The sequence below is a fragment of the Stenella coeruleoalba genome (assembly GCF_951394435.1).
Source record: "Stenella coeruleoalba genome assembly, chromosome: 10".
NCBI lineage: Eukaryota > Metazoa > Chordata > Mammalia > Artiodactyla > Delphinidae > Stenella > Stenella coeruleoalba.
The window spans coordinates 19,447,040-19,474,421 of record NC_137156.1 but is presented as its reverse complement, the minus strand read 5'-3'; the positions used below and the strand labels follow the sequence as shown (position 1 = coordinate 19,474,421).

The following is a 27,382-nucleotide window of genomic DNA, read 5'->3' as shown; positions in this document are numbered from 1 at the left end:
CTTTTAATAGTGAAAATTAACCTTCATTGAAATCCCAAGCTCTTTTATGGCTGTGGGTGTTTCGGTCCACGTGTGTTGTAGAGAGGATGAACTTTGGAATTTAAGAGACGTGTCACTGTCTATTGAGCTATCCCAAGCAAATTGTTAAATCTCTCCAAGTCTTAGTTTCCTCATGCATGAACTGTAGGCAGTAATAATTCTATCTTTCTCATAGGGCCTTGTGAGGAGGAAATGAGATCACTCATGTAAAGGGTTTAGCCTACAGTAAGCACTTGATAAATGTGGGCTACTAGTAGTAGTGTTAGAAAAAAGTTAAATTTATATTGGAGGGATTCATAACACATGGCCATGTTAGAGTGAATGACCTACATTTATTTGTTTTATAAAGTCCAAGTGTATTGATCCTTAAATTGGAAAAACAATTTTGGTGTTTGTCTTTGGCTCAGTTGTCCAACATAGTTAAGGAAAGTTCTGTAGCTGGACCTTATTCTTTAATTAGGAGGAGATAACTGAGAAAAAACAGATTTCTTGTCTCTTGATCTGTCTTAATTTATCAAGGCAGAAAATTCCATGAATTGATTGTATCTTTACAGACATTTGCAAAGAAAGATTCATCAGAATTTATGCAACTTTATGGGAAATTTGGAGAATGCTCCAAAGAAAGACAATGCAAACTCATGACAGAAAGAAAAGCATATGTATTTTCACATTATAACCACTTCTTAACTTACTGATAACGTGATCTTCCAAAGCAAATTTGTGTTACTTGAAACTCATAGTATATTTTCCTAAAGAAACAGTGAAATAATGGTAGTTATGTTCCCAGCCAGAACTCTACTTAACTCAAAAAGCATTTGTAATTGTAGTGCTAACCTTGTAAGGCTGCCGTCTAAATCCCGGTGGTGCAGAAAAGAGAATTTGAGGAAAAACCTTTTCCTCAGCTTAAAGCTGTGGCCCTAAGAAAGATTTTGATGGGAAAAGTTTGCCTTCAGCATCTTTCACCTCTTTTCTGAATTCCTTTTCCAGCAACCAGTCCTTTTGCCCCAGGCTCATACTTCCTTCATAACTGCCCTGAAACTCCCTCAGTGACCTCCAAAGCTTCCTCTCCTTCAGAAGAGTCTTCATTCTGGAAGAGACTCTTACAGTGTAATACCCACTCCCTTAGTGCTTCTGTTCAATGTTAGAAAGTTCACCTCTTGCATTCTATCAGCAACCTTTTCACTTGTAGAAAGGGATACTTAGTTACCTATTATTAGTTTATAAGTTTTTGTTTTTAAAGGAATGAGAATGAAAAATCAAAACATTGAGCATAGATGGGCAAAAGGTGGCACAGTTGGGAATCAGTTTCTTTCTGTCTGTAACTCTGAGATGGTTCATGTCAGCAGGGAGAACTCAGCAGGTGGAATCGGGAGGGAAGGGGAAGGCTGTGAGTCTAGGGTGACCAGCCGTGTGGCGCTGCCTGGGTTACCGTAATAGCACCTGCATATCCACCCTCATTAAGTAGGACTCAGGCCCTTTACCAGTCCTGCCTGGCTAAGTCATAAAACCACTGCATGAAGACTTTTGGAGGTGGTTTGAAATGTTACACTGATTCTCAGAAAAATTCATGCTTGAAAAGAAGGTAGAAAACTGCCTAACTCATTTGACTATTTCCCCAGTAACTGCACCCTACCTGAGAACCCTCTGTTTATCGCATGTGGCATCCAGAAAAACCATACCCACAGGTAAGTGGATTCCAAAATGGCTCATAGAAAAAGAACATCTCACTCGCTCAGAGGGGTGCTCAGTAGACTCTGAAAGCATGGGCTTTGTAGACAGAGGTTCAAATTCCAGGGCTGCCATTTATAGCTGTGTGAGTTTTAAACAAGTTGCCTAATTATTTTTGAGCTGCAGCTTTCTCCTTTGGCAAGCTGGAATAAATGCATATCCTACTCCCAGAATTATGGTGTGGATTATGTGCGAGAATGGGTGTAGAGCAATTAGCACATTAGTAAGTTGCTCATTAACTGGTAAATGAGAGTTAATAGTATTATTATTATTACCATCATTATTGTCATTATTCATAAAGTTTGGCCCAATTCCATCCTGAAAAAGTAATTATCAGCAAGACAGGGTGGGGAGAAGTCCTCTCAGTTTCTGAGGAAGAGGGCCAGAGGGTCTGCTTTGTATTCTAGGGGGTGGTGTTCCCTGCTGGACTCAGGTACCAACCACCAACCATTCATTCATGCATTTAATAACTATATTAATCCTAATAAATATTATTCCTAATAATACAATAAAGCAGTACAAGTTATAAAATAATATTTCCTCATCATTATGTGCCAGGAACTAGTTCAGGCATTTAGAGACCTCACTGTGAAGAAGACAGAAACAGTCTCTGCTCTCAGAGGATGGCGGGTGGATGGGCGCTGTAAATACCCTTGAGTATTAGGAAGGACAAGTGTTGGGTGCTCAGGATGTACCACAGAGTGTCCCAACTCAGTCACAGGAGACTTCCTGTGAAGAACTGATGCTTCAACCAAGATATTTAGGGTGAGCAAGAGTCCGATACTCAAAAAGAGGGCATTGCAATAAAAGATGCTAAGGTGAGGGCTTCCCTGGTGGCGCAGTGGTTGAGCGTCCGCCTGCCGATGCAGGGGACACGGGTTCGTGCCCCGGTCCGGGAAGATCCCACATGCCGTGGAGCGGCTGGGCCCGTGAGCCATGGCCGCTGAGCCTGTGCGTCCGGAGCCTGTGCTCTGCGACGGGAGAGGCCACAAGAGAGAGGCCCGCGTACCACAAAAAAAAAAAAAAAAAGGATGGCTATTAATAAAAAAAAAAAAAAGATTTAAAAAAAAAAGATGCTAAGGTGAGAGAGAGTTCAGAGCTTCCAAAGAATTGAAAATGTGCAAAAAGTGTTCAGGTAAACCCTCACTTTTTAATTTATGTGAATTAGGTAAGTTTTGTTTTAATTAAATTGAACGCCTTCAGGTTGGGTTTGCAAGCTCTAGATTGTCGGGATCCCTACACTGGCTGGTGTCTTACGCGGGCCTCCTTTGTTTATTTGTTGCCCAGCTTCCACTGTAAGCATTTCGGAAACCTGTCTGGCTTCTTTAGGCATCTGATTGGTAGACTGGTTAAAACATATGAATTTGAAAATGTATTTTTATTGTATAATTAATTCTTGCATGTCTTTAAGGATAAATCAGTCTACCTGCATACTGCTTTCCCGAACAGCTATGACCTTTTCTTGGCCATTTGTATGAAATGTTGACTTTTGATTTTTTTTTTTTTTTTAATCTGGAAGGAATTCAAACTTATACGCCTATAGAACTTACTTTTGTAAGGACAGGCTTTTTCAACCTTGGAAACGTGTTTATTAAAAGATGTTGTGGAATCTCCTATAAAAGGTTTTCTAAAATTTTTTTTGTGTTGCTGTTCCTTCAACTTGCAGATGTTAAAATTTTATGGCCTTTTAACCTGTGATTAACTTGACTATAGTTTTCAACTCAGTTATTCAGGGGGAGTTGCTATTTCCTCAGTCTTAACCAGTTTATTCCTCTCTCTTTCCAGCAGCTCAAAAGTACAGAAAAATGTTTTTCATAGAAACGTGACTGCAGCCCTAACTAAAGATATTGGAAAAAATATAAACTATACCAAACGAGGAGCGTTCTTTAGTGTGGATTCCTGGACTGTGGTAAGAATTTTTGGCTTTTAATGGAGAGAGAGGCACCTGCCGCTTCCTGCGATACCGTGTTTTGTAGAGTCGCTGGTTGTTTAATCGTTCATTGAAAGTCACCTGGGCATGAGCCAGGCTCGCAAGTATCCTTGGCCTCCAAGTCTGGCTTGTTCCAGAAACATCCTATGATGAGAGTCTGGACCTCAGTGGCCTTTGGCAAGCCAGGTGGAGCCCAAGGTGGCCGTGGGGCCAGTTCTGCTCTGTCCTTAGGCAAAGTGTGTCAGCAATATTGTAGGCTCACTGTGCAAGGCCCGACACCAAGGGGACACCACTGCATGTGAAGTTCCTCCATGAGATCATCTTAAGTGTCATTCCACCAGGGAGATAGAAGATGAAAGGGAAATAGCCTCTGACATTTAGAAAATTTCAGTCTAATAGGGGAGATAAATACAAAAATAACCATTTGTGAGTAGGATGCAACAAATCCTATGGTTGGGGGTGGGGGTGGGTACATAGACCCTCATGAAGATAAAAAATTATATCCCTACTATCAGAGAAGGCTTCATGGAGGAGGTGGCATTTGAGTTAGGCCTTGAATACTAGATGGTTTTTCATCAGTGAGCATATGTTTCTTGTAGTGGATTGGGAAAGTTTCATGATGTTTGGAAATCTGAGTAGTCTTGTTTGCTTGGAACACAAGATAAGGGATACAAGGTACTTGCCAGAGTTGCAGAGGGAGAAGGGTTTAGACGACATTGTGAGCTGGTCGAGGGCCCGGGCAGGGCCTGCTTCACAGGTCTGCAGCCTGCATGGTCACACAGAAGGCCGCCTCACTTGGTTTAATGCTCTGCTGTCATTGCTTTAAAATTCTTAATAACTTGGGAACAAAGAACTTTGCATTTTCATTTTGCAATGAGTTCTACAAATTATGTACCCACACCTAGACCTGGGAAGCTGTCAAAACAACTCTCATTTGGTCTTGCAATTATGTAGATCAGTCCCCCTTGCAAAGGGAAAATTGTGTAAGAGAAGGACTTTATAGTCCCAAGGCCTGGGTGGTACCTGGCATGGTGCTTCCTGGATGAATGAGGATGCCAGAGCTGGGCAGCAGATGAGCAATCTGTGGATGGCCTGCCAGAGGTGTTAGACTGGAGAAACAGAAGGCACGGTCCCTTCCTGCAGGGCCCTTATAACCTGCACTTCTCTGGAGCCTGAGCTGTCCAGGGCTGTCCCATGGCTCTGAGCTGATTCTGCTCTGGGGCAGGCCCGGGAATTCTTGTTTGGTCTTATGTTACCCCTGGGTGGATTTCAAGTTGTGTTCCCTAAACTTGCATGGATCTGGTGCCTGGCCAGGTTGTTCAGGGCCACTGAGGTCTGTATTTGTGTCTCTGCAGTAACCACGCTAAGAACAATTCAGCATCCCAAGCTGAGGGGCTTGCTGTCCCCTCATTTCTCTCGCATACAGCTTCCAGCACTCCACACGTGACCCCTCGTGCCTGCCCGGTTTCTTGGGACTCAGAGCAGATCCAGCAGCCTCTCAATTTGAGTGTGGTTGGGAGGGTTTCTAGCATTCCTGGTGGTATTTCAGTTCATTTTTTTGAGGGGGAAAAGAAAAGAAGGATATATATATATATATATATACACACACATATATACACATACAAATATAATTACAGTTCTAGATTTGAATGAACTTATCTTAAAGAAAAACTTTAGATCGTAACAATTATTTTGTTCAGTTACATTCTGCAAAGTAATAGACCATCCTGACTTGGTTTAGGTTAATCCCAGCTGACTCTTTCTTTCCGTGATGGCCCTGACCTCTAGGGCTATAACTCCCATCTGTGAGCACACACTGGGGGTGTGATTTCACTCTCCTAATTGCCAGTCTTAAGTCGTCTTGTTGATAGGAATCGATGTTATTTTTCAGCTCTTGTAAAAACTTGTTTCCTAAAGTCTAATGCTTTTGGCAGGAAACGGTAGCTTTGTTGATTATGCTGTGTCTTCTTCTGTCTGTAATCATTTTGTTTCAGGATTCCTTATCTTTCATGTACCAGTCTTTGGAGAGGAGCATACAGGAAATGTTTACTGGCAGCTCTCCGCCACTGAATCATGTTTCTAGCCCCTCAGCATCTTACTACTTGTCATTTCCCTACACAAGGCTTGGTTGGTACGTATGAGTTTATCTAATTCCTGAACATTTTTATCAGTATTAATTTCAAGCAGTCATTCACAAATGTTTTAAATGGTGCCTGTTAGCACTTTATTTTCCAATCAATTCATCATCAACAAAAAATAGTAATTTTGTGGTTAAGTTCTGGTAAAGATAAAATTATCTCCTTAAAATTGGTCAAAAATATGTTTAAATACAAACAACTTTTACTTTATTAAATAACCACAACAATAAACTATTACTTTATAGAATATTTGTAAAGCTTCAATGTTTTCGGAGATAGATTATTACAGATATCTTGGCATCTAAGGACATTAGAAAGATAAAAGCAGGTATCTATTATGTGTCTGGACTATTATAACTTCATAAGGCAAAAGCCTAGCACACCACAATAATTTTATAAAGAGAATGTTAGGGATTCCTCTGATTTTAAAGATCAACTATTACCAAACTGAAATTGGGTCCCCTCGCCCGAAGCACAGCAAAGCCAATCTACTGATACCCAGCTGCGGTGAAGTAAAGTACAGCATTTATTGCAGGGCCCCAAGCAAGGGAGTTGGAGACAAGCCTCAGGTCCACTCCAATTTGGTCTTTGAGTTAGGGGTGTTTTTAAAGGGGGAGACCAGTGAAGCTGGGATCAGTCATCGTCTTGTGACATTTCTTAATCATACTTTCAGGGGTCAGGATGTTTCGGTTTATGATTCTCTGGCCAGGTGGTCCATGGCTCGGGGAGCTGGTAGCTGGCTTGGCCTGGAGAAACAACCTGAGTTTGTTTATATAATTAACAACCTTAATTATATCTCCAACAGCCATTTTAGTACATTAACGATGTTATCGACAGCAACTGTTTTAGTCATCTGACTCTGGTTGATTAGTGTTCAGTTAGCAAAGGATTGAGGTCGGAGGGGACAAGAAAGGGAATAAAGTTTTGGATAGAAAGATTAATCATAAACTCAGTAAGGGAACGTGGTTTTAGGGGGACTCAGTTTCACAACCAAACTGAGCCCAAGGATATAAAAGTGACTATTTTTTGGAGGTTTTTGTGAAACCTCTTTTTTTAAACCACACTTTTAAAATCCAAATAACATTGCATTTCCCTTGGAACAATATACTGACAGCCCTTCCTCTTCAGGCCGCTAATGCATTCAGCTCCAGCACAAGGAATGGGGGGTGAATGCTGTCTTTACTGGCCATTCATTTGTGAATAATGAATAGCTCTTCTTGGCTGCCTTCCTGAAAATCCAAATGAGGGCCTCCTGCTGGGCTGTCTGCCACGAGGGGCGGGGGAGTGGGGGGGCAGCACAGAGGTCCTTCCTGGGCGCCATTACTGGCCAGAGTCCAGCCTCGGGAGTGCAGAGACCAGCAGTGTCTCCACGGTGTGCATCTGACCCAGTTCACCAGGCGTCACACCCGTTAGAAACTGCTCTTCTCTTTTTCCTCTGTTCTGCTATTTATTCTTATGTGGTCATCAGAACCAGAATAAATAAATGACTTTTGGTCATTCCAGCCCCGCCAGAGACGTTTGAACCATTGACTCAGTTTGTCCAACTCTGTAACTGGTAGGTCATGGGCTCTCATTTAGAAACATCCACTAAACCTGTTAGGCATTGAATTTTTTCCAGTATAAGCCACCCTATGTAGCTATGGTAGAGATAAAATGGTCTACTTACCACAAACTTGTCTTTGATCAGGTAACAAGCTGAAATGAGTTGAGCCGATTATGAAGTAACCTGTGCGATTGGCTGATGGCGAATTTCCTCTCTGTTCTCAGGGGGAGCCTGGGATGGTGCTTTGGCTGCTCTGGGTTTTGCATGTAGGACAAGGTGCTTTGGTGAGGATGCTTTTTATGTGTTCAGGTTATGTGGTCCAGAAATGCCCAGAGGCCTTGATTTGTCCAGTTTTGTTGTTATTTTTTCTGCCGGAGAACAAGGCTGAATCACACACACAATATAACCTCAGACGTGAATATTCACAACAGTCATACAGGATGGAAAAATCCACGAGAGGAAGTTAAACTCTAGAATCCAGAAAGGAAAGGAGCAGAAGACAGTTTTACTCATAGCTCTCAGTAGACACTGCAGTGGGCTGCCTCTTCTTCCCTACAGGGCGATGACCTCGGCTGACCTCAACCAGGATGGGCACGGTGACCTGGTGATGGGCGCCCCGGGCTACAGCTGCCCCGGCCACGTCCACGTGGGGCGCGTGTACCTCATCTATGGCAGCGACCTGGGCTTGCCCCTCGTCGACCTGGACCTAGACAAGGAGGCCCATGTGATCCTGGAGGGTTTCCAGGTGAGGCCCCCATCTCATATTTTCCCTTTTAGTGTCAATAAGCCACTGCCCGCATTTCCCGGCAAACTCTTCCAGGGTGAATGACCAATAGCAAGAATAATGATAGTAACAAACAGCTGGTGGCCAGCATTTGTGTAGTACTTTTCATGTTTAAAAGCATGTTCACATCATTAATCTCATTCTATCATTAACTTTGAGTGTTTAGTCCAATACCTTCCAGAAACACCCATACTATTTAGTGGCTTTGAGTAGCCAATCAGAATGTGATATCTTGATAATATAAAACCTCGTTTGGTGTGTTTCTTTATAATATGAATAGTTTATCTTGTAAGAATTTTAGATTCACAGAAAAGTTGTAAAGGCAGTACAGAGAGTTCCCATGTACCCTTGACCCAGTTTCCCCTGTGTTAACATCTTACGTAATTATGGCATACTTGTCAAAGTTAAGAGACCAACACTGGTAAATTGCTATTTTTTTTTTAAAAATTATTTATTTTTGGCTGCATTGGGTCTTCGTTGCTGTGCACGGGCTTTCTCGAGTTGCGGCGAGCAGGGGCTACTCTTCGTTGCGGTGCGCAGGCTTCTCACTGCAGTGGCTTCTCTTGTTGCAGAGCACGGGCTCTAGGCACACAGGCTTCAGTAGTTGTGGTATGCAGGCTCATTAGTTGTGGCGCACGGGCTTAGTTGCTCCGCGGCATGTGGGATCTTCCCGGACCAGGGCTTGCACCCATGTCCTCTGCACTGGCAGGCGGATTCTTAACCACTGTGCCACCAGGGAAGCCCAACACTGGTAAACTGCTATTAACTAAACTCCAGACTGTTCAGGTTTCGTTCCGTTGAGTCGTTATTCACCACCAGAGGAGTCCCGCAGTGACGGTACAGATGTTCCGCAGAGGCAGCATGAATTCCTCGTGGGAGCACTAGAGACCGGGAGGGTTTTCCTCCCTGACGTGTTTGGTATTAGTCCTTACATGAGCAATAAATAAAGAGGGGCCGACAGAGCCCTGCTACCAGCCACAGATGAGTATGGGGGCTTTGGTGACACTGCAAGCTCCAAATATCAAGCACCAGGGGAACTTGGGGTCAGATGGTTTCTTGCCCCAGACATACCGTTAAAACGTTCTCTGTGGAGTTAATGCTGTGAAAAAATAAGATGGTGCACCTGAACATACTTTAAATAATGAAAAGCCCAATGGTTTATAATCTAGGTTTTTTAAAAAATAGATTTATTTATTCTTGGCTGCGTTGGGTCTTTGTTGCTGCGAGCGGGCTTTCTCTAGTTGTGGTGAGTGGAGGCTACTCTTCGTTGCGGTGCACGGGCTTCTCATTGCTGTGGCTTCTCTCGTTGCGGAGCACAGGCTGTAGGCACACAGGCTTCAGTAGTTGAGGCACATGGGCTCAGTAGTTGTGGTGCACGGACTTAGTTGCTCTGCAGCATGTGGGATCTTCCTGGACCAGGGCTCGAACCTGTGTCCCCTGCATTGGCAGGCGGATTCTTAACCACTGCACCACCAGGGAAGTCCATATAGTCTAGTTTAAGCTCTGATGGAGCCTTTGAGTCCGAAAGGTGTTAAGTTGATGACCAGTGTAGGAGGGACAGCATTTTCTGGAACCTTCTGACACCACATGAGAAAGTTCCGAAATCAACTCATTCTTGTTACTTCTTTCTTCACCAAGCCATTCCCCTGTCAGACTGTGGTGTAAAGTGTAATCCTTTGGTCTCCTGTAGACAAGGAATAAGAAAGGCAACTGCTTCCTGTGTATGAGAAATTCTCTCAAAGCCACTTGGGGTGAGGAAGGAGGTAGCTGCATGCTCTCTTGTCCCAGTGACCTTTGATAATTTGGAAGATGGCCAGATTAAGGCATGTGCTAGGGATGGGAATCCTGTACTCACCCCTGGTCTGCAGTTAACCTTTCTGGTCCTTGTCTATAAAGTGGAAGATAGGATAGATAAGCATTTGCCTACTTTTAGAATGCTGTGCTTTTCTTGGAATGATGGTTACCCTGCAGGACGGCTTGATGGTAAAGCTGGTGGTGATGAAACGAACCCATCTTCGGTTGGCAGGGACCCCTACTCATTGGTCCCCATACTGCCCCAATGTGATTGTGTCCCGGGGCAGTCCTCTCTCGTTTATCCAGTTCCTGCCTTGTAGCAAGTGGCTGTGTTCTCAAATGCTATTGCACCACAGGTATAGGGAGATTAGCCAACAAATAACAGACGTGGGTTCTGGGGCGTGTGTGTTATGTGGCAAGCATCACTTGTGCAAGACTCTTCATTGTTAGATAAATTGTGAAAGAATAGGAGAACCTCATGAGTTATATTTAGGTCTAGGCTCATTCTAGACAGTAGGAGATGAAAGGTCTAGAAAATCCACCTTGGAAGAAAACTGTCCCTGAATGGAGTGAATTTTCCATCTGTAAACCACAAAAGTAGGAGTAATAAAAGTATGTACGTTAATCCATGTGAAATGCTTAGTGTCTACAGCACTGTCATCGATAGAACTCTCCGTGATGATGGAGATCCTTTACAGCTGTGCTGTTCAGTGTGGGAGCTACTAAGTGCTTTGGCTTTTGAGCGTTTGAATGTGGCCAGTGCAACTGAAAAACTGTTTTGGTTTAACGTTAGGTAATTTAAATTTAAAAGTAATAGGCACATTTAGCTAGTGGCTACCGCACTGGACAGCATGGCTCTAGAACCTCCTGAGTACTCGACAGATGTTAGCTACTGTTATGTGATTATTATCTTGGATCCTTTCCAAGAGGAGCCTGGTCCTTAACGTGGGGCGTGATACACACCAGACCATTATCTGAAAACCTAGAACTTTTAAGAACCGACATTCTTCTCTCCGGCACCTCATCTTCCCCTCGGGGCAGACAGACGAGCCAAAAACATCCTTAGGGCAGAGCTACCCATCGGGCGGGTCGTGGGTGTGTTACAGGCGGCTGCAGTTTTGCGCCTCAGTCCTGGGGTGCTGGGTGGGGTCCCCCAGGGAGTCAGGTGTGCTCTTCCTGAGGTTGTGGCTCAGCGCAGGGGAAGTAACTGGTGCCTCTTCAGCCTTCAGGTCGGTTCGGCTCTGCCGTGGCCGTGCTGGACTTTAACAAGGACGGCGTGCCGGACCTGGCCGTGGGAGCCCCCTCAGTGGGCTCCGAGAAGCTCACGTACACAGTAAGGAGGCTGCTGGGGGTGATGGTGGTGGATAGGGCGGGAGGGGAGGAGACACTGAGCGGAGGCTCCGGAGGAAAGCAGGCAGCAGGGCTGCCGGGCAGAGCTTTTGTAGGGAGATGGTCCCAGCCCCCCACGCAGGTCCTTGATGGGACTCCGGTTACCTGGCAGCTCCTGTTCCTGCCTCCCTGGCCTTAGTTGGGCTTCACGGGTGGCTCTCCACCGGGTACTGTACTCTCCCTCCCCCCTCCCCCGGGATGCTGAATGATAGGGAAGATAGAAATTCCAGCTAATCCATAGCTTCCTGTCATCACAGCAAGGAGGTGACTTCCTGGATCTTTCCTCTCATGCAAGGAACCCAGCGGGTTCCCTCTTTTCTTACCGAGAGCAGAGATCCTGGGTCCTGGCCCACAGGGCTTTCCTCCCACAAGTCCTCCACACCGTAGCCGGGCACCGCGAGTGACAGTGGAGTCAAAGGCCCTTCGTTTCCCTCTCCCACCTCACCCTGTTTCTAGTCCCGTGAACAATTTGTCATCCAAACCCATCAGGTGCCCTCACGTTAGGACTGGAGCTCACCTAGCTCCCTCCACCTGGAAAGCCCTTTCTCCCCTCTTTTCCATAGGGGTGAAATGTCACTTCTTGCAGGAAGTGTGCTCTAATCCCTGGCTCAGGAGACACTTCGTTGTTCTGTGCTCGCTGCACCTTTGGGGCTCCCCACGCTGTGGTGTCACAGTTGCCAATTGGCCAGCTTTTGGCGTGGAGAGAGGTTGGTCTTACCCACCACTGTGTACTCAGTCCTTGGTTCACTATGGAAAATAAATGCATGTAGAAGGGGTAGGGATGGAGACAGGCAAGTTATAAGACGAGAACTGAGAACTAGTTCGTAACACAGTAACAGCACAGTCTGCATCCCAAGGCAAGTAAGCAGTACTGACACAACGTGTTAGTGTTCAGAGAAATAATGGGCTGGGCCGGGGGAGGGCCTCGTTGAAAAGCCAGAAACTGAGCTCCGGCTTGAAGGGGTGGGGAGTTGAGTAGGTCATTCTGCAAATACACTGAACAATTATGGATGGCAGATCCGGAGCAAGACGCTGGGGAGGCAAAGATAAAAATGACAGTTTCTGCTTTGGGGGCTCTAATAGTCTGATGGAAGTGGCCAATACACAGGACTGGACACTGACTTCTGGCAGTAACTAAGCTCCTGACCCTACAGGGCTCTGATGGTGATTTATTTCATCATCAGTCACCTTTGTCTTGCTATTATTTAAGGTTCTCGGGTCACCACCAAGTCTTAACGATCGACCTGTGGTTTGTCCTTGTCTAGGGTGCGGTGTACATCTACTTCGGTTCCAAACAAGGAAGACTATCTTCTTCCCCCAACATCACCATCTCTTGCCCGGTATGTTGAGCACCTTTGACAGGTACAGAAAACTAGGACTCGCCATATCCTACTTGCCTCAAGGGCTGGGTAAGACGTATTTTCCTGTTTCCTCGTTAGGACACGTACTGTAACTTGGGCTGGACCCTCTTGGCTGCAGATGTGAATGGAGACAGTGAACCTGACCTGGTGATTGGCTCCCCTTTTGCTCCAGGTGGAGGGAAACAGAAGGGAATTGTGGCTGCGTTTTATTCTGGCTCCAGCCACAGCGACAAAGGTAGTGCTTTCTGGGGCTGGGGGTGGAATGGGCGGAGACCTCCGCTGCTCTAGTCTGTGGTGCCTTCTCTTGCATATGGGTTTTTGTCCTATTTTCCTCACTGCATAGCATTTCACCTAAATTTTCTAACACTCTTATTCTTACAGATGTTCTGGCAAATGATATGGATAGATTCACTGAATAAACATAGAGGGATCTAGCGTGTAGGTCCAGATCCAAAGGAGGGAGCGATAGTTATAGTGTCTCAGTGGAATGGAAGAGTAGGAACACTCAAGCGTCCCAGTGAGGCTCTAACTGTCCAAAGGCCCTTTTTGCCGTGCGGCTTGTGGGATCTTAGTTCCCTGGCCAGGGATTGAACTCGGGCCCTTGGCAGTGAGAGCACGGAGTCCTAACCACTGGACCGCCAGGAAACTCCTAACAGGCCCCCTTTTTTAATTTATGTATGTATGTATTTATTTATTTTTGCGGTACGCGGGCCTCTCACTGTCGTGGCCTCTCCCGTTGCGGAGCACAGGCTCCGGACGCGCAGGCCCAGCGGCCATGGCTCACGGGCCCAGCCGCTCCGCGGCATGTGGGATCCTCCCGGACTGGGGCACAAACCCGCGTCCCCTGCATCGGCAGGCGGACTCTCAACCACTGCGCCCCCAGGGAAGCCCCAGCCCTCTTTTTAAATAGCATCCTCTACTCCACAGAAGTGAGCTCTAGAAATGCATTGCTTATATGAAGCGTGAGTTCCATTTCTGACATTGGGGCCCTGGGGACAGCAAGGGGGCACATGAGTTGTGGCAAAAACTCAGCCCAGTGAACCCCTTTCTCATTGTCCTACAAAAGGGGCCCACTCTTTCCATTCTGGTAGTCTTTCCACATAAAGTAAAAGGCACTGGTTGTCTTCTGTAGAAGAGCTGAACGTGGAGGCGGCCAACTGGATGGTGAGAGGCGATGAGGACTTCGCCTGGTTAGGATACTCCCTTCATGGTGTCAGTGTCAACAACAGGACTTTGCTGTTGGCTGGGAGCCCGACCTGGAAGAACACCAGTAGGTGAGCACTGATGTTGGGGCCCAGGGACCAGTGAGCATGAGGGGCAGGTGCCTGTAGCCGTGGGAGCCCACGAGTGTGGGGTTCAGAGGCAGCAGCTAAGAAATTCTTACCCTTCAAGGAAACGCTAAGGCTCTGGGGCAAGGCTGCAAATGTTCCTTTTTAGACGTTTAAAAGAGAGATGGGTGTGTGAGTTTGCCAGGGCTGCCATACAAAGTACCATAGCCTGTGTGGTTTAAGCAGCACGAATTGATGGTCTCATAGTTTTGGAGGTTAGAGATCTGAGATCAAGGTGTCAGCAGGGTTGGTTTCCTCTAGGGCGCCTCTCCTTCGCTCACAGACGACCACCTTCTCCCTGTGTCTCACACAGCCTCTTTTCTGTGCCCCCATCCCTGGTGTCTTCCCCTCTTCTTACAAGGACACTAGTCATATTGGTCAGGGCCCCACCCTAATGACCTTATTTTAGCATGATTACCTCTTTAAAAACCTTATCTCCAAATGCCATCACATTCTGAGGTACTGGCAGTTAGGATTTCAACATATGAATTTTGGGGGAACATAATTCAGCCCATAACAGTAGGCATCCCTCTATTTTGTCAGTCGGGAAGTAGAATGGTTAACCTCACATCTGGAGAGCCTTGATATTGGGATTCATTCTGAAAGCACCCCACGCTCATGTCTAGGTTCACAGGGACCAGGGACATACAGGGAGGGGGGCATATGCGTGGGGAAGATGTGGGTTGTCTTTCCTTGGACCTCAATACCTGGCCAGCATTGAACCCTGTGCCCCATCAGCTAAGACCAGTGTGCTTCATTCCAGTCTGGACCATTTGTTCCACACTCGTGATGAGAAACAGAACCCTGGACGGGTATTTGGCTATTTCCCGCCAAATTGTCAAAGCTGGTTTACCATTTCTGGAGACAAGGTATGACAGCCCCTCCCTCCCCAGGAAAGTGGACACCACAGTGAAAGTTTTCTTAGCTGTACTATATTGACTTACTGCTATTTCACAGGCAATGGGGAAACTGGGTACCTCCCTGTCCAGCGGCCATGTGATGATGAATGGGACCCGTACACAAGTACTGCTGGTTGGGGCCCCGACTCAAGGTAGGTCGCCTGCCATGAAACTTGCTTCCTTTTAGTCATGTGGCTCCTTGACCAAGTCATATTGGGGGAAAGTTAGGAGATATGGAGGCAGACAGACCTGCGTTTGAATATTTCCTTTCCTCATTAATAGCAAGCTGGGTCACCTTGGGGAAGCTAATTAAACTCTCTGAATGCAAAACACAGCTTATAATATCGACTTCAAAGATTTGCTGAAAAATCACACGTGAAAGTAACTTGGTGTGTTTTTAAAGCTCCTATCCCATTGAGCTTGGAGACGGAGCAAATTTTATAACCCAGTTCACCAGGAATAGGTCCACTCTGAGGGTGTATATTAATAAAACATTATTTTGCTTAATTTATGGGTGAGTTAAAAGAACAAAAATCTACTCCCTCCAAGAGTATAAAAGTAAATTATGCTTATTGTAGAAATTTGTGAAAATATAAGGAAGTATAGAGAAGAAAAAAATCACCCCTTACCCAGATATTTTAAAGCTTAAATGCATACATGTTTTTTCACACCTAATATTTTATATCTTAAGCATGTTCTCATGTTAAATATTCTTCTAAAACATTACTTTTGATACTTGTATCACATTTTTTCCATACACACATGCCAACATTTACTACCATCATCCTATTGCTAGAGGGGCTAATCTTAAGACTCTTACTACATATTGTGAAATTATTTTTCAGAAAGATTTTCGTTTCATACAATGTATTTGAATGATACGTAGAAGTGGATTGGGCAAAGGAATGGTTAAATCTTTCCTTGCATGCGTAAGGACAAAGCATTACAACAGAAAGTTGCTGACTTAGCTTTGGAATATTTTTTTTCTTCCTTTACAGAGTCTAGGTAGTGATTTCTAAACTCTTGCAACACACATTACTAATTTTGTCTCAGCACTCTTGCCCCCAGAGTGCTGTGAATTAGAGCTTCCCAAATTTTCTTAGTTTTAGTCCCTTTACTGCCTTAATAATTTTCTCCATTATCAAATATTGTATAAAATACAGAATATAAAGGTTAATTATATATATCATGATACATATATATAAACGATGCTTTTTGAGATAATTATAAATTCACATGCAGTTGTAAGAAATAATAGAGGTCATGTTACATTTTATCCAGTTTTCCCCGATGATAATCTGCACACCATAACCAGTGTCACAGCTGGGTTATCAACAGATATAATCCACCAATCTTGCTCAGATTTTCCTATTTTTACTTGTATTTTGATTGTATTTCACCCACATAATTTGAGGGGCCCAGACAAAATTTGTTCCCTGAAATTCTGGATAATTTTTCTTAACAGGAGAGCATAAAGCCAAGCACAGGGCCTTTCTCAGTATGGGGCCCCGTGTGACTCAGTAGGTTGCAGATGCTGTGTTTGTCCTAACAGCTCCTTTGGGGTACTGTACCACTTCTCAAACCCTGGAATCAGATTAGACACCGCTATCCTCATTTCGATCCACACTGATTTTCTAGTGGTACCTGCATTTTACCATAACAACCCATTATGATAAAATCCCAGTTTTGCACAGATGTGACATCATTGAAAGGAACATAGGGATCTAATGTTGAAACTATGACCCACCTCCAGCAGGTAGGTCATGTGGCGTCAGACAGATGTCATTGTGTTACCAGCAAAAGTTCAAGATACCTGCCGTATCCTCCGTGAGTTCGCTGAAGTGTTTCAGTGTATAGTTGGGGAATTGCAGCTCTATGGACAGATTAAGTTAAATGTGAAAAATCTGATCTACTTTCAGGGCAAGTTTGAGTAGGACAGTTAGGCTTGTCCCTCTCGCCCTGTCCCCTGCCTCGGCAGGATCTCTGGGTCAGGCTGTGGCCACTATACACAAGTTTGAACATTCAGTGAGGATTTTAGGGTGCTGATTAAACACTGAAGTACTTTCAGTATGAAAAAGAATACTCAATGATGGCAAAGTTGAAGTGAGATGGGAACTGACACACTGCTTGTGAAATGTGAACCGATATACCTTTTCTAGAAAGAGGTCTGGCAAAGAGCCATTCCCCAAATCCAAGGCTATATGGGCCCCTTCTAAGAATCTGTTCTCATAAACTACTCAGAACTACGGGGAAGGATATTTATCATAGTATTCATTATAAAAGCAAAAAGTTAAAAATGGCCTGAGCGTAAAAAGAATTTTATAATCTGCAAAAACCCCCATTAAAATGTGTGTATGTACATGTAAGTACAGATCATTGTCCAGAAAGAAATAGATGCTTTATATGTTTTCTTCTTTATACTTTTTTGGGGTGTTTCCCACACCTTTTATAATGATCATATATTAAAAAAAACCTTGGCATTCACAAATTTGACCATCTCACAGTAATCCTGAAAGTCAGTGACACAAAGTAACCGGTAACGTCTGTGTCCTATCTTCGTCCTTGTGATGGCAGCAGTTACCATACTATGGTTTATTTCAGATGTCGCGGCTAAGATGGCATTCCTGACCACGACCTTGCGCCAAGGTGGAAGCACTCGGATGTACAAACTGCCACCTGACTTGCAGCCTTCTCTGCTCAGCACCTTCAGTGGAGACCGCCGCTTCTCCCGATTTGGTGGCGTTCTGCACTTGAGTGACCTGGATAACGATGGCTTAGGTAGGAAGGAACGGTGTCTCGGGCCAATAAGAAAGTCCTTTGCTTAACTGATGAGTCCCCCAATTGGCTCACCTAGGCTCTAGCCTCATAATGAATCAAGCCCAGAGCCGGATGTACAAGAGTAGTACTTTTTGAACATGGTGACACGAGAGCCACCCACATCAACTATTATTAATGAATGATAACAGAAAACAAAAGCCTCTGACTACGTTGGAATGAAATCAGGACAGACCTAGTAAAAGATATACTAATATTATTTGTGGAAGGTTGGGTCAGGATCCAGTAGTGTAGTGGAACAATAACAGCGAGTAGATACTTCCTGCTGCTGGTTTTCATTGTTTACAGATGAAATCATCATGGCAGCCCCACTGAGGATCACAGATGTAACCTCTGGACTGATGGGGGGAGAAGATGGCCGTGTCTATGTGTATAATGGCAAACAGGTCACCTTGGGCGACATGACAGGCAAATGCAAATCGTGGGTAGCTCCATGTCCAGAAGAAAAGGTAACTGTTCTTGTACACAATTCCATACCATCCTGGGAAAGGATGGCTACTTGCTGATGCCTTAATAAATTATGTCCACTACAGAACTCTCATTAGTTTCTGCCTGAACTCAGGTAACCTGCCCCTTACCTGGGGTCAGGACACCATCCCATGCTCGTGTTTGTAGGCCCAGGCTGCCTGCTTACCGGCAGTTCTGCAGTGTTCACCCCCCACAGCTGCAGTTGGATGGGGTGTCATATTGGTTCTTGGTCATAGCCGGCCACTGCTTGGTTAGGAGCCCACGGCAGAAGAAAACAGGCCACAGCCATTGGAGTTTCATGAAGACTCCCAATCTTTTTATTTCATCTTTCATTGCTTTGTTTTATTCCTTTTCTCAGGTGGGTTTCCTTAACTTGGCTGTTATTTTTAAACTTAAAAATTACTTTTTAAATTGCAAAAAATGAAAGTTTATTGTAAAAATATTAGAAAATACACAGTACAAAGAAAATTAAAATCTACCTAGAATTCTACTCTACGGAGATAACGTCTATTACCCTTTGATGTTTATCCTTCTAGGATTTTGCTAAACTTAATTGCTACCATTTATTGTGCATTCACTCTGTGCCTAGCACTATGCTACACATAAAAAATCCAATCCACATCAAAGCTATTAATTTGGTATTTTATACCCATTATAAAGAAACTGAAGATTGGAGAAGGAAGTTGTTACAGGTCACACAGCTAGGAAATAGCAGAACAGAGACTTGAACCAAGAGCTGATTCTAAAGTGCACTCTTAACCACTACACTGTGCGTATCTTATTAACGGTGGTGACCATATTGTACATGATTTTGTATACAACTTTGTTTTCTACGCCTTCCTATAGTCTTATACAATATATCTACCAGATACCTAGTATTTTATCTGTAGATAAACCAGTCTAATCATTAAGTGATTATTAGTCACTTAGTCCATTTCAAATTTTTGCTGTTACAGTAAGAAATATTCACATATAAACATTTTTATACATCTATTTTTCTGAGCTAAACTATAAGAAGAATTTCTGGTGACAAAGGGCTTCTCTAAAATGAAGAAATGTGAGTGTAAGGGTGTAATTAAAATTGGTTTAAAAAAAACCCCATGAACAGTAATAACATTGTCTCCCTTTCTCATCACTTTCTTTCAGGCCCAATACGTATTGATTTCTCCTGAAGTAAGTACCTTCTGAAAAAAATGAAAAACTACCAAAAAAAAAGCAGCCCTTTCCCTTATTTCAAGTTGATAAAATCACATGGTGGTTTTTTTTATAAATTTATTTTTGGCTGCGTTGGGTCTGTGTTGCTGTGCGTGGGCTTTCTCTAGTTGCGGAGCACGGGCTCTAGGCACGCAGGCTTCAGTAGTTACGGCTCGCGGGCTCTAGAGCGCAGGCTCAGTAGTTGTGGTGCACGGGCTTAGTTGCTCCACAGCATGTGGGATCCTCCAGGGCACTTGTGTCCCCTGCATTGACAGGTGGATTCTTAACCACCGTGCCACCAGAGAAGCCCCATGGTGCGTTTTCAAAGGCTACTAACAGAGAGTTAACAGAGTGTGTTTTTCAGGCAGGCTCAAGGTTTGGGAGCTCTATGATCACTGTGAGGTCAAAGAAAAAGGTGAGTACCAAGACTGTACCACTTTGATATCTGCATTTGTTCTAAGGCTGGGATTTGGGGATGATCTCATTTTGTATGTATTTTAGATTTTTTAATTTGAAAAATAGAGGGACACACACAAAAACACACTCACACATAATCCCATCAGTTTTGGTGAAAAGTTTCCCTTGCTACCCCTCCAATTTCATCCTCTACAGCAGAGGTTAGCAAATTAGAGCCTATGGGCCAACTCTAGCTGGCTGCCCGTTTTTGTATAGCCCATGAACTAAAAATCATTGACATGTGTGCAATGATCAAAAAATATATTTTGTGACACATATGAAGTTCAACTTGCAGTGTCTCAAGTTTTAGTGGGATATAGCCACGGTCATTCCTTTCTTTACAGCTGCTACTATACCGTTGATCAGCTGCCTCAGACTGACATCCCACAAAGCCTAACATATTATCCTGGGCCCTTCACTTGCCATACTGGCTAAGCACTATTAATATTTTGGTTCTTTTTCTACAAGACTGTTTTTGTATGACTTTAGAAACATACATATGTAACTGTCTTTCAGTGCCTCCTTCCAGACAAGTACATATAGAACTATCTATCTGATTCTTTTCAATGACTGAATAGTAATTTATTGTCTGGATGCACCATATTTTATTTCTTTGGTTTACTTTCTCAATAGACATTTAGTTATTTCTTGTAGTTACTTCCATTTTTTTCCTATTACAGACAACGCTCTAGTGAGCATTCTTGTACCTGTATCTTTATAATTTATATCTTTATAATTGTGCAAATTTCTCTGCTGGTAAGATTCCTAGAAGACGGCTAGGTCAAGGAGTATGCACATTTTGAATTTTAATAGATACAACAGATTAAATGGGTTTTATCTTAAAATATACAGCTAAACCACTGATTCCACTCATTTATTTTAGGATATGACATTGTATGGAATTAGGCTATGAGAGAGATAGAAAGTTAAGATTTATACACACGGGAAGTTAAGTAAAATGCAAATCAGTGTAGGATTAAATGATAAAGAGTAAGTGAACTATGGGATGAAGTTCAAGTAGCCCTTGCTGTAACTCATTTATAGAATACTCAACCATTATTTATACCAACTGAAGGGGGCAGTACAGATCATCTAAAAGTATATTTGATTCCTTTCTGTATAACTTTCTGTATAACAATGCAAATTCATCTTCCTTTGAGACTGGGGGCCCCTAAAGCACTCTGAGTGTAAAGATAAATCAAAGGTTATATTTAAAAAATGGACACAGACAATCTGAGGATGATCAGAGAGGGTGGCCTTTTACTTGAGTAAAAGTTATGACTTTGAAGACTCCTTTCTCTACGTGAGCATTAAGTACTGAACTAGTAACCAGCTAGAACCAGGAGGACTTGGCACTTACCTGAGTGGTACTGCCACCTCCTGTGGGGCTGCCTTCAGTCAGCCCGAGGGCCCTGGCGGAGCAGTGTTACATTGGGTACCAGAGAGGCAGACAAACCTGGTCCCTGCCCCCAGGTTCTTAGTGGAAAAATGAAACACCTACAAGACCAGCAAGTCCATTTAGGATGACCAAAGGCAGTCAGAGATCAATGGAAGTCTATGCTGGTGGCCTTGCAGGGTCCCTTGGGCCTGAGTGGATCTGGAAATAGGAGTAGGCTGACTGGGCAGAGAGGGCAAGCAGCAGGGGAACACTTGATTTTAGGCATGAAGATGGTTTAACCAGGAAATGGAGAGGAAACTTAGCTCACGGCCAAACTACAGGCAAATCCAGTAAATGAGTAATTCCATAAATAAGAGTTGAGATTTTCCCTCTTATCTGACACTAGTGTATTTAAAAAGATACAAGCAAAGGGTTAAGCATAGTATTTGACATATGGTAAAGGCTCAATATGTTAGCCTTTATTTCTGGATTCCATTGGTAGTTTTCAAAATTAAGTCAATGAGAAACGTCACAGTTTTATGGTCACACCCTGCTCTACCACAACCCTATCAGCCAGTTTGATCAGCTACACCTCATTTATCAGCCATGGTCCAGAAAAACTCTTGGTAGTTTCCAAAACTAAAATCCACCTCAAGAACTGTTTAAAAACTTGTACAAGCTTAGACCATTCCGAAAAACAGTTCCTACAATATTTCAATCAGCAGGGGCAGAGTAGGTGGTGTGACCACACTGACAAAGGCCAGCCTGTTTGTGGAAGTCTTACTACTCCAGATATGCCGTCTACACTGCACCACAGCTCAGATGCTGAATAAAAACGCATGGACACACTTTTCCTTCATGTACCAGAGAAGGGACCTTCCTCAGCTGTAGTTTTCTGAACCTACAGATCTGCCAAAGGGGTATTTAAACTCAAGCCCTGGGGTCTGGCCAATGTCTTTTATATTTCCGAGCATAACATGATGCCTGGACTACAGCAGGAACTTAATAGATGTTATGAACGGAAAATGAATTCTGTTTTGTGTCCCCTACAGAACCAAGTTGTCATCGCTGCTGGAAAGAGTTCTCTGGGAGCCCGACTCTCCGGGGCACTTCATATCTATAGCCTCGGCCAAGATTAAAGGTTTCACTCCATTTTCCTAACCTGCCCCTCCCTCTCTCATGCCAAGTCATCTCCAGGGTGAGCGTTCTGGTGGACAGAGTGATGCCTCCAGTGGAGCCTTGTAGCTCCCACCACAGGTGGGGCTCCTGGGGGTGGAGACATACACACTAACAGCCAAACCATCTGGAAATAGGATACAGTAAATGGGGACAACATCAGAAGCATGTGAAACAGCAAATACTCTGGTTAGTCATGTCCCCTTCCAAAGTTTGTTTCCTGTGCTCAGACCTGCTGTACAACCTATTTCCTCTTCCACATGAGTACCTGTGTCTGATGACTGGAAAGGCCTCTCTCTGATTATCTCTTAGGAAAACCTCTAACACAATTCTTCCTAAAAATGTCCTTTTAAAGTTGGTGACCCATTCCAATCAAACAAATAGAAACAGAGTGAGGAGAAAAGTAAGGGGTGAGGCATAACCTCACAACTCCAAAATCATCTTGCAAATGCTATGGTCCTTTCTTATGAGGATGATTGTATTTTCAATGTTTCATATAGTGAAAGACAAATATAAAAAGTAAAACATCTTACTGTGCCCTCAGATGCTTTCGGAGAAACGACTGTTCTAATGGCAGATGAACCTAGTGAGCTAGCCTGAAGTCATCCCATGAAGCCTTGGGTGCATTCGGCTGCCACAAGCTGTGCCAACAGAACTAGAGCAGAAAGGAGAGAGATCTGTCCTGAGCCAGAGGCCAGGGACCAAGAGGAGTGAGGCAGGCCTTGGCCGCCCTTGTTTCTGGGCTGGTTTTAGCAGAGTAGATCTCATCTGCCAGTCCTGCAGGGTGGCATATTTAAGGGAAAGGAAATGTACCATAGGATTTCAGCTTCACTAAAAATCTGCAGGCATTATTATCCATAAACAGTAACTAGTTGATTCTCTATCAGTCAGGGCACAACCTCTTTCTTCTGACACTAGTGAACTGATACTAAAAAGCAGGAGAAAATTAAAAATGACCAGAGCCCTTCTCTTAGCTTCTCTGGAGGCAGTACAGAGACTGGTCAAAGGAGACAGGAATCCAGCTGAAGAGTAAGCTAAATCAGAAATCAAGGAAAAGCTAGTAGAATTACAACTGTGAGCATAAGGTGAGTATGTATATAGGAAAACAGCATAAACAGGCACATACCTAGATAGGACCTCTGGATCACTCCTGGGACTGTCTCATCTTTCTGAAAGAGGTATGCTAGCTGCATGGTTCCCCTATGGCACAGCGAAAAGCACACAGAAACACAGTATGGTTTTTGGTTAACAATTATTGGCAGCTCAACCTATTTGAAGAATTCCTATTTGAAGAATTTTTTTTAATTAAAAGGAAGTTTATTTTTAGGGGACCAGAAATCAGCTGTAAAATTGAGACGTCTGAGTGTAGAACAAGCTAATGACACTGCATTTTAGTAAAGGCATGTTTTCACTATTGGATTAGAAGGACGCATACCTTCATATTGCCATTATTATAAAAAGTGTTATGCTTTACTAAATGATAGGGCCTATGTTTAAACATGATTATTCTTTACCTGAGGATTTTTATTTTCTCAATGCCTGAACATACCACATAGCAAGAAGCAGGAGAGGGTTAAAATTTACAACGTTAGAAGCAGGTTTTCATATAGGATATCAAACCATACTAACCCCATATTCAAAATTATATAAACTGTACTTCTACTGAGTATATGGCAAATATGTAAAAACCCAGCGTACAGGAAAAAAGTCTAATACCTGACAGTCTAATGTATTATCCTAATAGGTGGATTAAATTTTCACTCCACTAAGTATTAACTGCAGTTCCAAGCATTGATTCTGAAATACTTAACAAAAATACCTTAGGGATTTAATCTCTCCTGAACACAAACCTGAACTTATACAATTTAACTCAAAATTACCTTTAAGATATCAGAACACATTTACATATTTGCAATTTTTATCTATTACCTGTATATGCCAAAACTTTCATCAAGGCTTCAATACTGGAATTGTTCTATGCCTTTGTATCACAGACCTACAGAGATTTGAAGTGAGTTTGGGAATAAACTCAGGTCTCTGAATTCCCTATTCCATGCTCCATCTGCATAGCTATTACTAAGGTAATGACAATAAATCCTGAATTTAGAGTGAGTTTAATATTGCAATTCCAAAACATAAAGCTTGTACAACTCTTGGAATAACTCACCAAAATAAACGGCTTTTTAATATGACTATTTAGTGGTTATCAGTGTTTATCAAGGATGAAACAAGTGTTAATAGCATCTTAAAATGACGTCTATTCTTGCCACATTTTCTTAAAGGCCTTACAAAGGCAATCTGTTAAGAATATCATTCCTTGTACTTATACATGTTAAACAGAATACGACTGCCTGCTTACTCATAACTGAATGTTTGGTATTCTTTCACCTTACTTACATACTCCGTCTATTTAAATTCAAAATTTAAAACTGCTGAACATTTTTTTTTGGCATAAGCTATTATTTGAGGGCTCTTTAATATAAGAAGCATCCTGCTACCTATCACCAAAGCAGAGCTAGCTGACATCTGGAAATCATACTTGATTTAACCACCTTCAAGAAATTTAAACCATTAGTACCTTCCCTTTATCAGACTTATGAGGTAGTTGCATTTATTCTCCCATTTATTGATGCGACATGACTCATCAAAAATTTTATGTAAGCCCACAAACTAAGCAACATCAGAAAGAAAAAAAGACCAAAATTCTATCCTATGCCTGATCTTAACCAAATCAAGTTTTGCCCTCTGGACTTCCAATTCTTCATAGGTCACAGTTAAGTGATATTTATTACCTTATTTTACAGTGATGACCTGAGATCACAAATAGCAGCAGTGTGCTCTGAGGTGTACCAGAGAAGAGTGCCCTGTGAAATCTAAATATTGTCAAAGATACTTCATCCTGGAAATCATCAAACAGATGTATGATGCTACTCACATTCCAACAACCACACCATAAAGTGTGTTCCAAGACAAGCCCAGCCTGCTTTATGCTATTCTAATGTCCTCTCATAACCAGACATGGGAACGGGGAAAACTTGTAACTTTTCTTTCAAATCGGCTACTAGAAGATCATTTTTATTCCTAGCACTAAACCACCTGGTAAATGGACCCCTAAACTCCCTCATATGACATATTAGGGTATCAGGTATCCTCCAACATCATCAGGGTATGCATATTTATTTTACTACTAAATTTGTAGCGCAAGAGCTGCTCTGAACACTCTAGAATCTTCTATGCATCTTTTGGAGGCAAATATAACTGTCATGTTCTATTGCATAACTGTACTTAACCTCCAGAAAATAATTTGGGTTCGCTAAAAAGTTCGTTCAGGTTTATAAACCCAACATTAAAAGAGGCAGAAGATGTTAAGTACGATAGGAGCTTTTTTTTTTTTTTTTTTTTGCGGTACGCGGGCCTCTCACCATCGTGGCCTCCCCCGTTGCGGAGCACAGGCTCCGGAAGCGCAGGCTCAGCGGCCATGGCTCACGGGCCCAGCTGCTCCGTGGCATGTGGGATCTTCCCGGACCCGGGCACGAACCCGTGTCCCCCGCATCAGCAGGCGGACTCTCAACCACTGCGCCACCAGGGAAGCCCCAGGATAGGAGCTTTGAGACATACAAATATCAGTCATTTGTTTTAAACCCAAATCTGATTGTGAAAACAAAAAGGTATCACAATTTTAAAGTTTATCTACCCTCTTGTTTTAGGAAGCCCATCTGTCAACCTCCAAGGTGTAGGCAAATAGACTAACTAGGCTACATATATTTTCCTTTTTGGGGTGACATGTCTATCTGTTCTAAAAACCAGGGAATGACCAAAACAGCTATAAAGCAGTAATAGAATGGAAATTCTTTCGGCTCAATTCCCAAAAGCTTTAATTATAGTCAAGCAAAGAAAAATAGTTTCATTGGTTGAGGAAGTAAAATTCTGATTAACTGGAATCTATGTAAAGCTGACATTAAACTCATTTCCTTTTTTTTTTATTCCTTTTATAAAAGGGGGGCAAATACAAGAAAATAAGGTTATGTTAAAGACTGCTTTAAAGCACAAACTCCCAGTTTGTTTTAAGGTTAATATATATTCTGCTAGCTTTTCAGTCACCTGAGAGTGACAAATTCACAAGAATGTGATTCCTTGTACTAAGAACTATGGCAACCTGGTCTCATAACTGTGGGCTTCTCAAGTTTCCAGGCTTCATTTGGCATGAGGTTGCACTTTTGTTGACATGTATAAATTAAATAAAATTGATACCACAATCTATTCTTAAGTTAATCTCTTAAGTTTGTAGGAAATAAAACTTTGGCGTTTTACAAAGCAAGCGCTTTGTTTCTTTACTCAGAATCCTGAAAATGCAATTAAGTTCTAGTACTGTGACTGCTGTTAATATTTTTAACATCAGACACTATAATTTAAATGTCAGTGGGTTTTTCCCCAAGTCTCTGACTCTTATAAAAGAAAATAATAGAAGAATATCAGAATTCTCCCGTGACTACCATAAAAAAATAATTCAGTTTCCACCGGGTTGTGCCTAACGGTTTGTTAAGACACTCCTGCTTGATTCAAGTCCATCCGGCCTGAAGCTGTGTTTCATTTCCGTCCTTCTATCTGCCTGCAGTGTCTTTTTAGGTAAAGAGGCCATCTAAATGAAGCAGAAAAATTCGTAATTTTAGTTGTGTCTGTTTAAAAGAAAAGCCACCAGTAAAACGATACATTAACCACTAAACGAGGAAAGGACTGCAAGCCATGTATCAGTGTCTTGAGCTCCAGGGGTATAAACTATAAGTAGAAACGTAAGAAAAAGAGGTAACCTGTGTATCTTTTCCTATACACGATAAATGTTCTCTACATTTCAATTTTGGTTATGACAAAAGCTGCACCACAAAGTTACTAACATCTGTCTAAATGTACAATGCTTGTCAGTGTCCCACACAGAACAAATTTC

At 42.9% G+C, this 27,382-nt stretch overlaps 2 protein-coding genes across 2 annotated transcripts in view; one reads left to right on the top strand and one right to left on the bottom strand.

Moving 5' to 3' along the window:
* The window catches only part of GPLD1 (glycosylphosphatidylinositol specific phospholipase D1), a 79,805-nt gene extending 57,390 nt beyond the window's left edge, over positions 1 to 22,415 (top strand). The window contains exons 14-28 of the mRNA XM_079935379.1: positions 1,659 to 1,724; positions 3,553 to 3,676; positions 5,692 to 5,828; positions 7,937 to 8,123; positions 11,179 to 11,289; positions 12,611 to 12,685; positions 12,785 to 12,941; positions 13,839 to 13,980; positions 14,798 to 14,903; positions 14,992 to 15,085; positions 17,535 to 17,711; positions 18,057 to 18,217; positions 19,383 to 19,409; positions 19,795 to 19,845; positions 22,317 to 22,415. Coding sequence (XP_079791505.1) covers positions 1,659 to 1,724; positions 3,553 to 3,676; positions 5,692 to 5,828; positions 7,937 to 8,123; positions 11,179 to 11,289; positions 12,611 to 12,685; positions 12,785 to 12,941; positions 13,839 to 13,980; positions 14,798 to 14,903; positions 14,992 to 15,085; positions 17,535 to 17,711; positions 18,057 to 18,217; positions 19,383 to 19,409; positions 19,795 to 19,845; positions 22,317 to 22,403 — 1,702 coding nt within the window. The 3' untranslated portion in view covers positions 22,404 to 22,415. The remainder of the gene's footprint in view (positions 1 to 1,658; positions 1,725 to 3,552; positions 3,677 to 5,691; positions 5,829 to 7,936; positions 8,124 to 11,178; positions 11,290 to 12,610; positions 12,686 to 12,784; positions 12,942 to 13,838; positions 13,981 to 14,797; positions 14,904 to 14,991; positions 15,086 to 17,534; positions 17,712 to 18,056; positions 18,218 to 19,382; positions 19,410 to 19,794; positions 19,846 to 22,316) is intronic.
* The window catches only part of MRS2 (magnesium transporter MRS2), a 32,323-nt gene continuing 27,343 nt past the window's right edge, over positions 22,403 to 27,382 (bottom strand). The window contains exon 11 of the mRNA XM_079935375.1: positions 22,403 to 27,079. Coding sequence (XP_079791501.1) covers positions 26,969 to 27,079 — 111 coding nt within the window. The 3' untranslated portion in view covers positions 22,403 to 26,968. The remainder of the gene's footprint in view (positions 27,080 to 27,382) is intronic.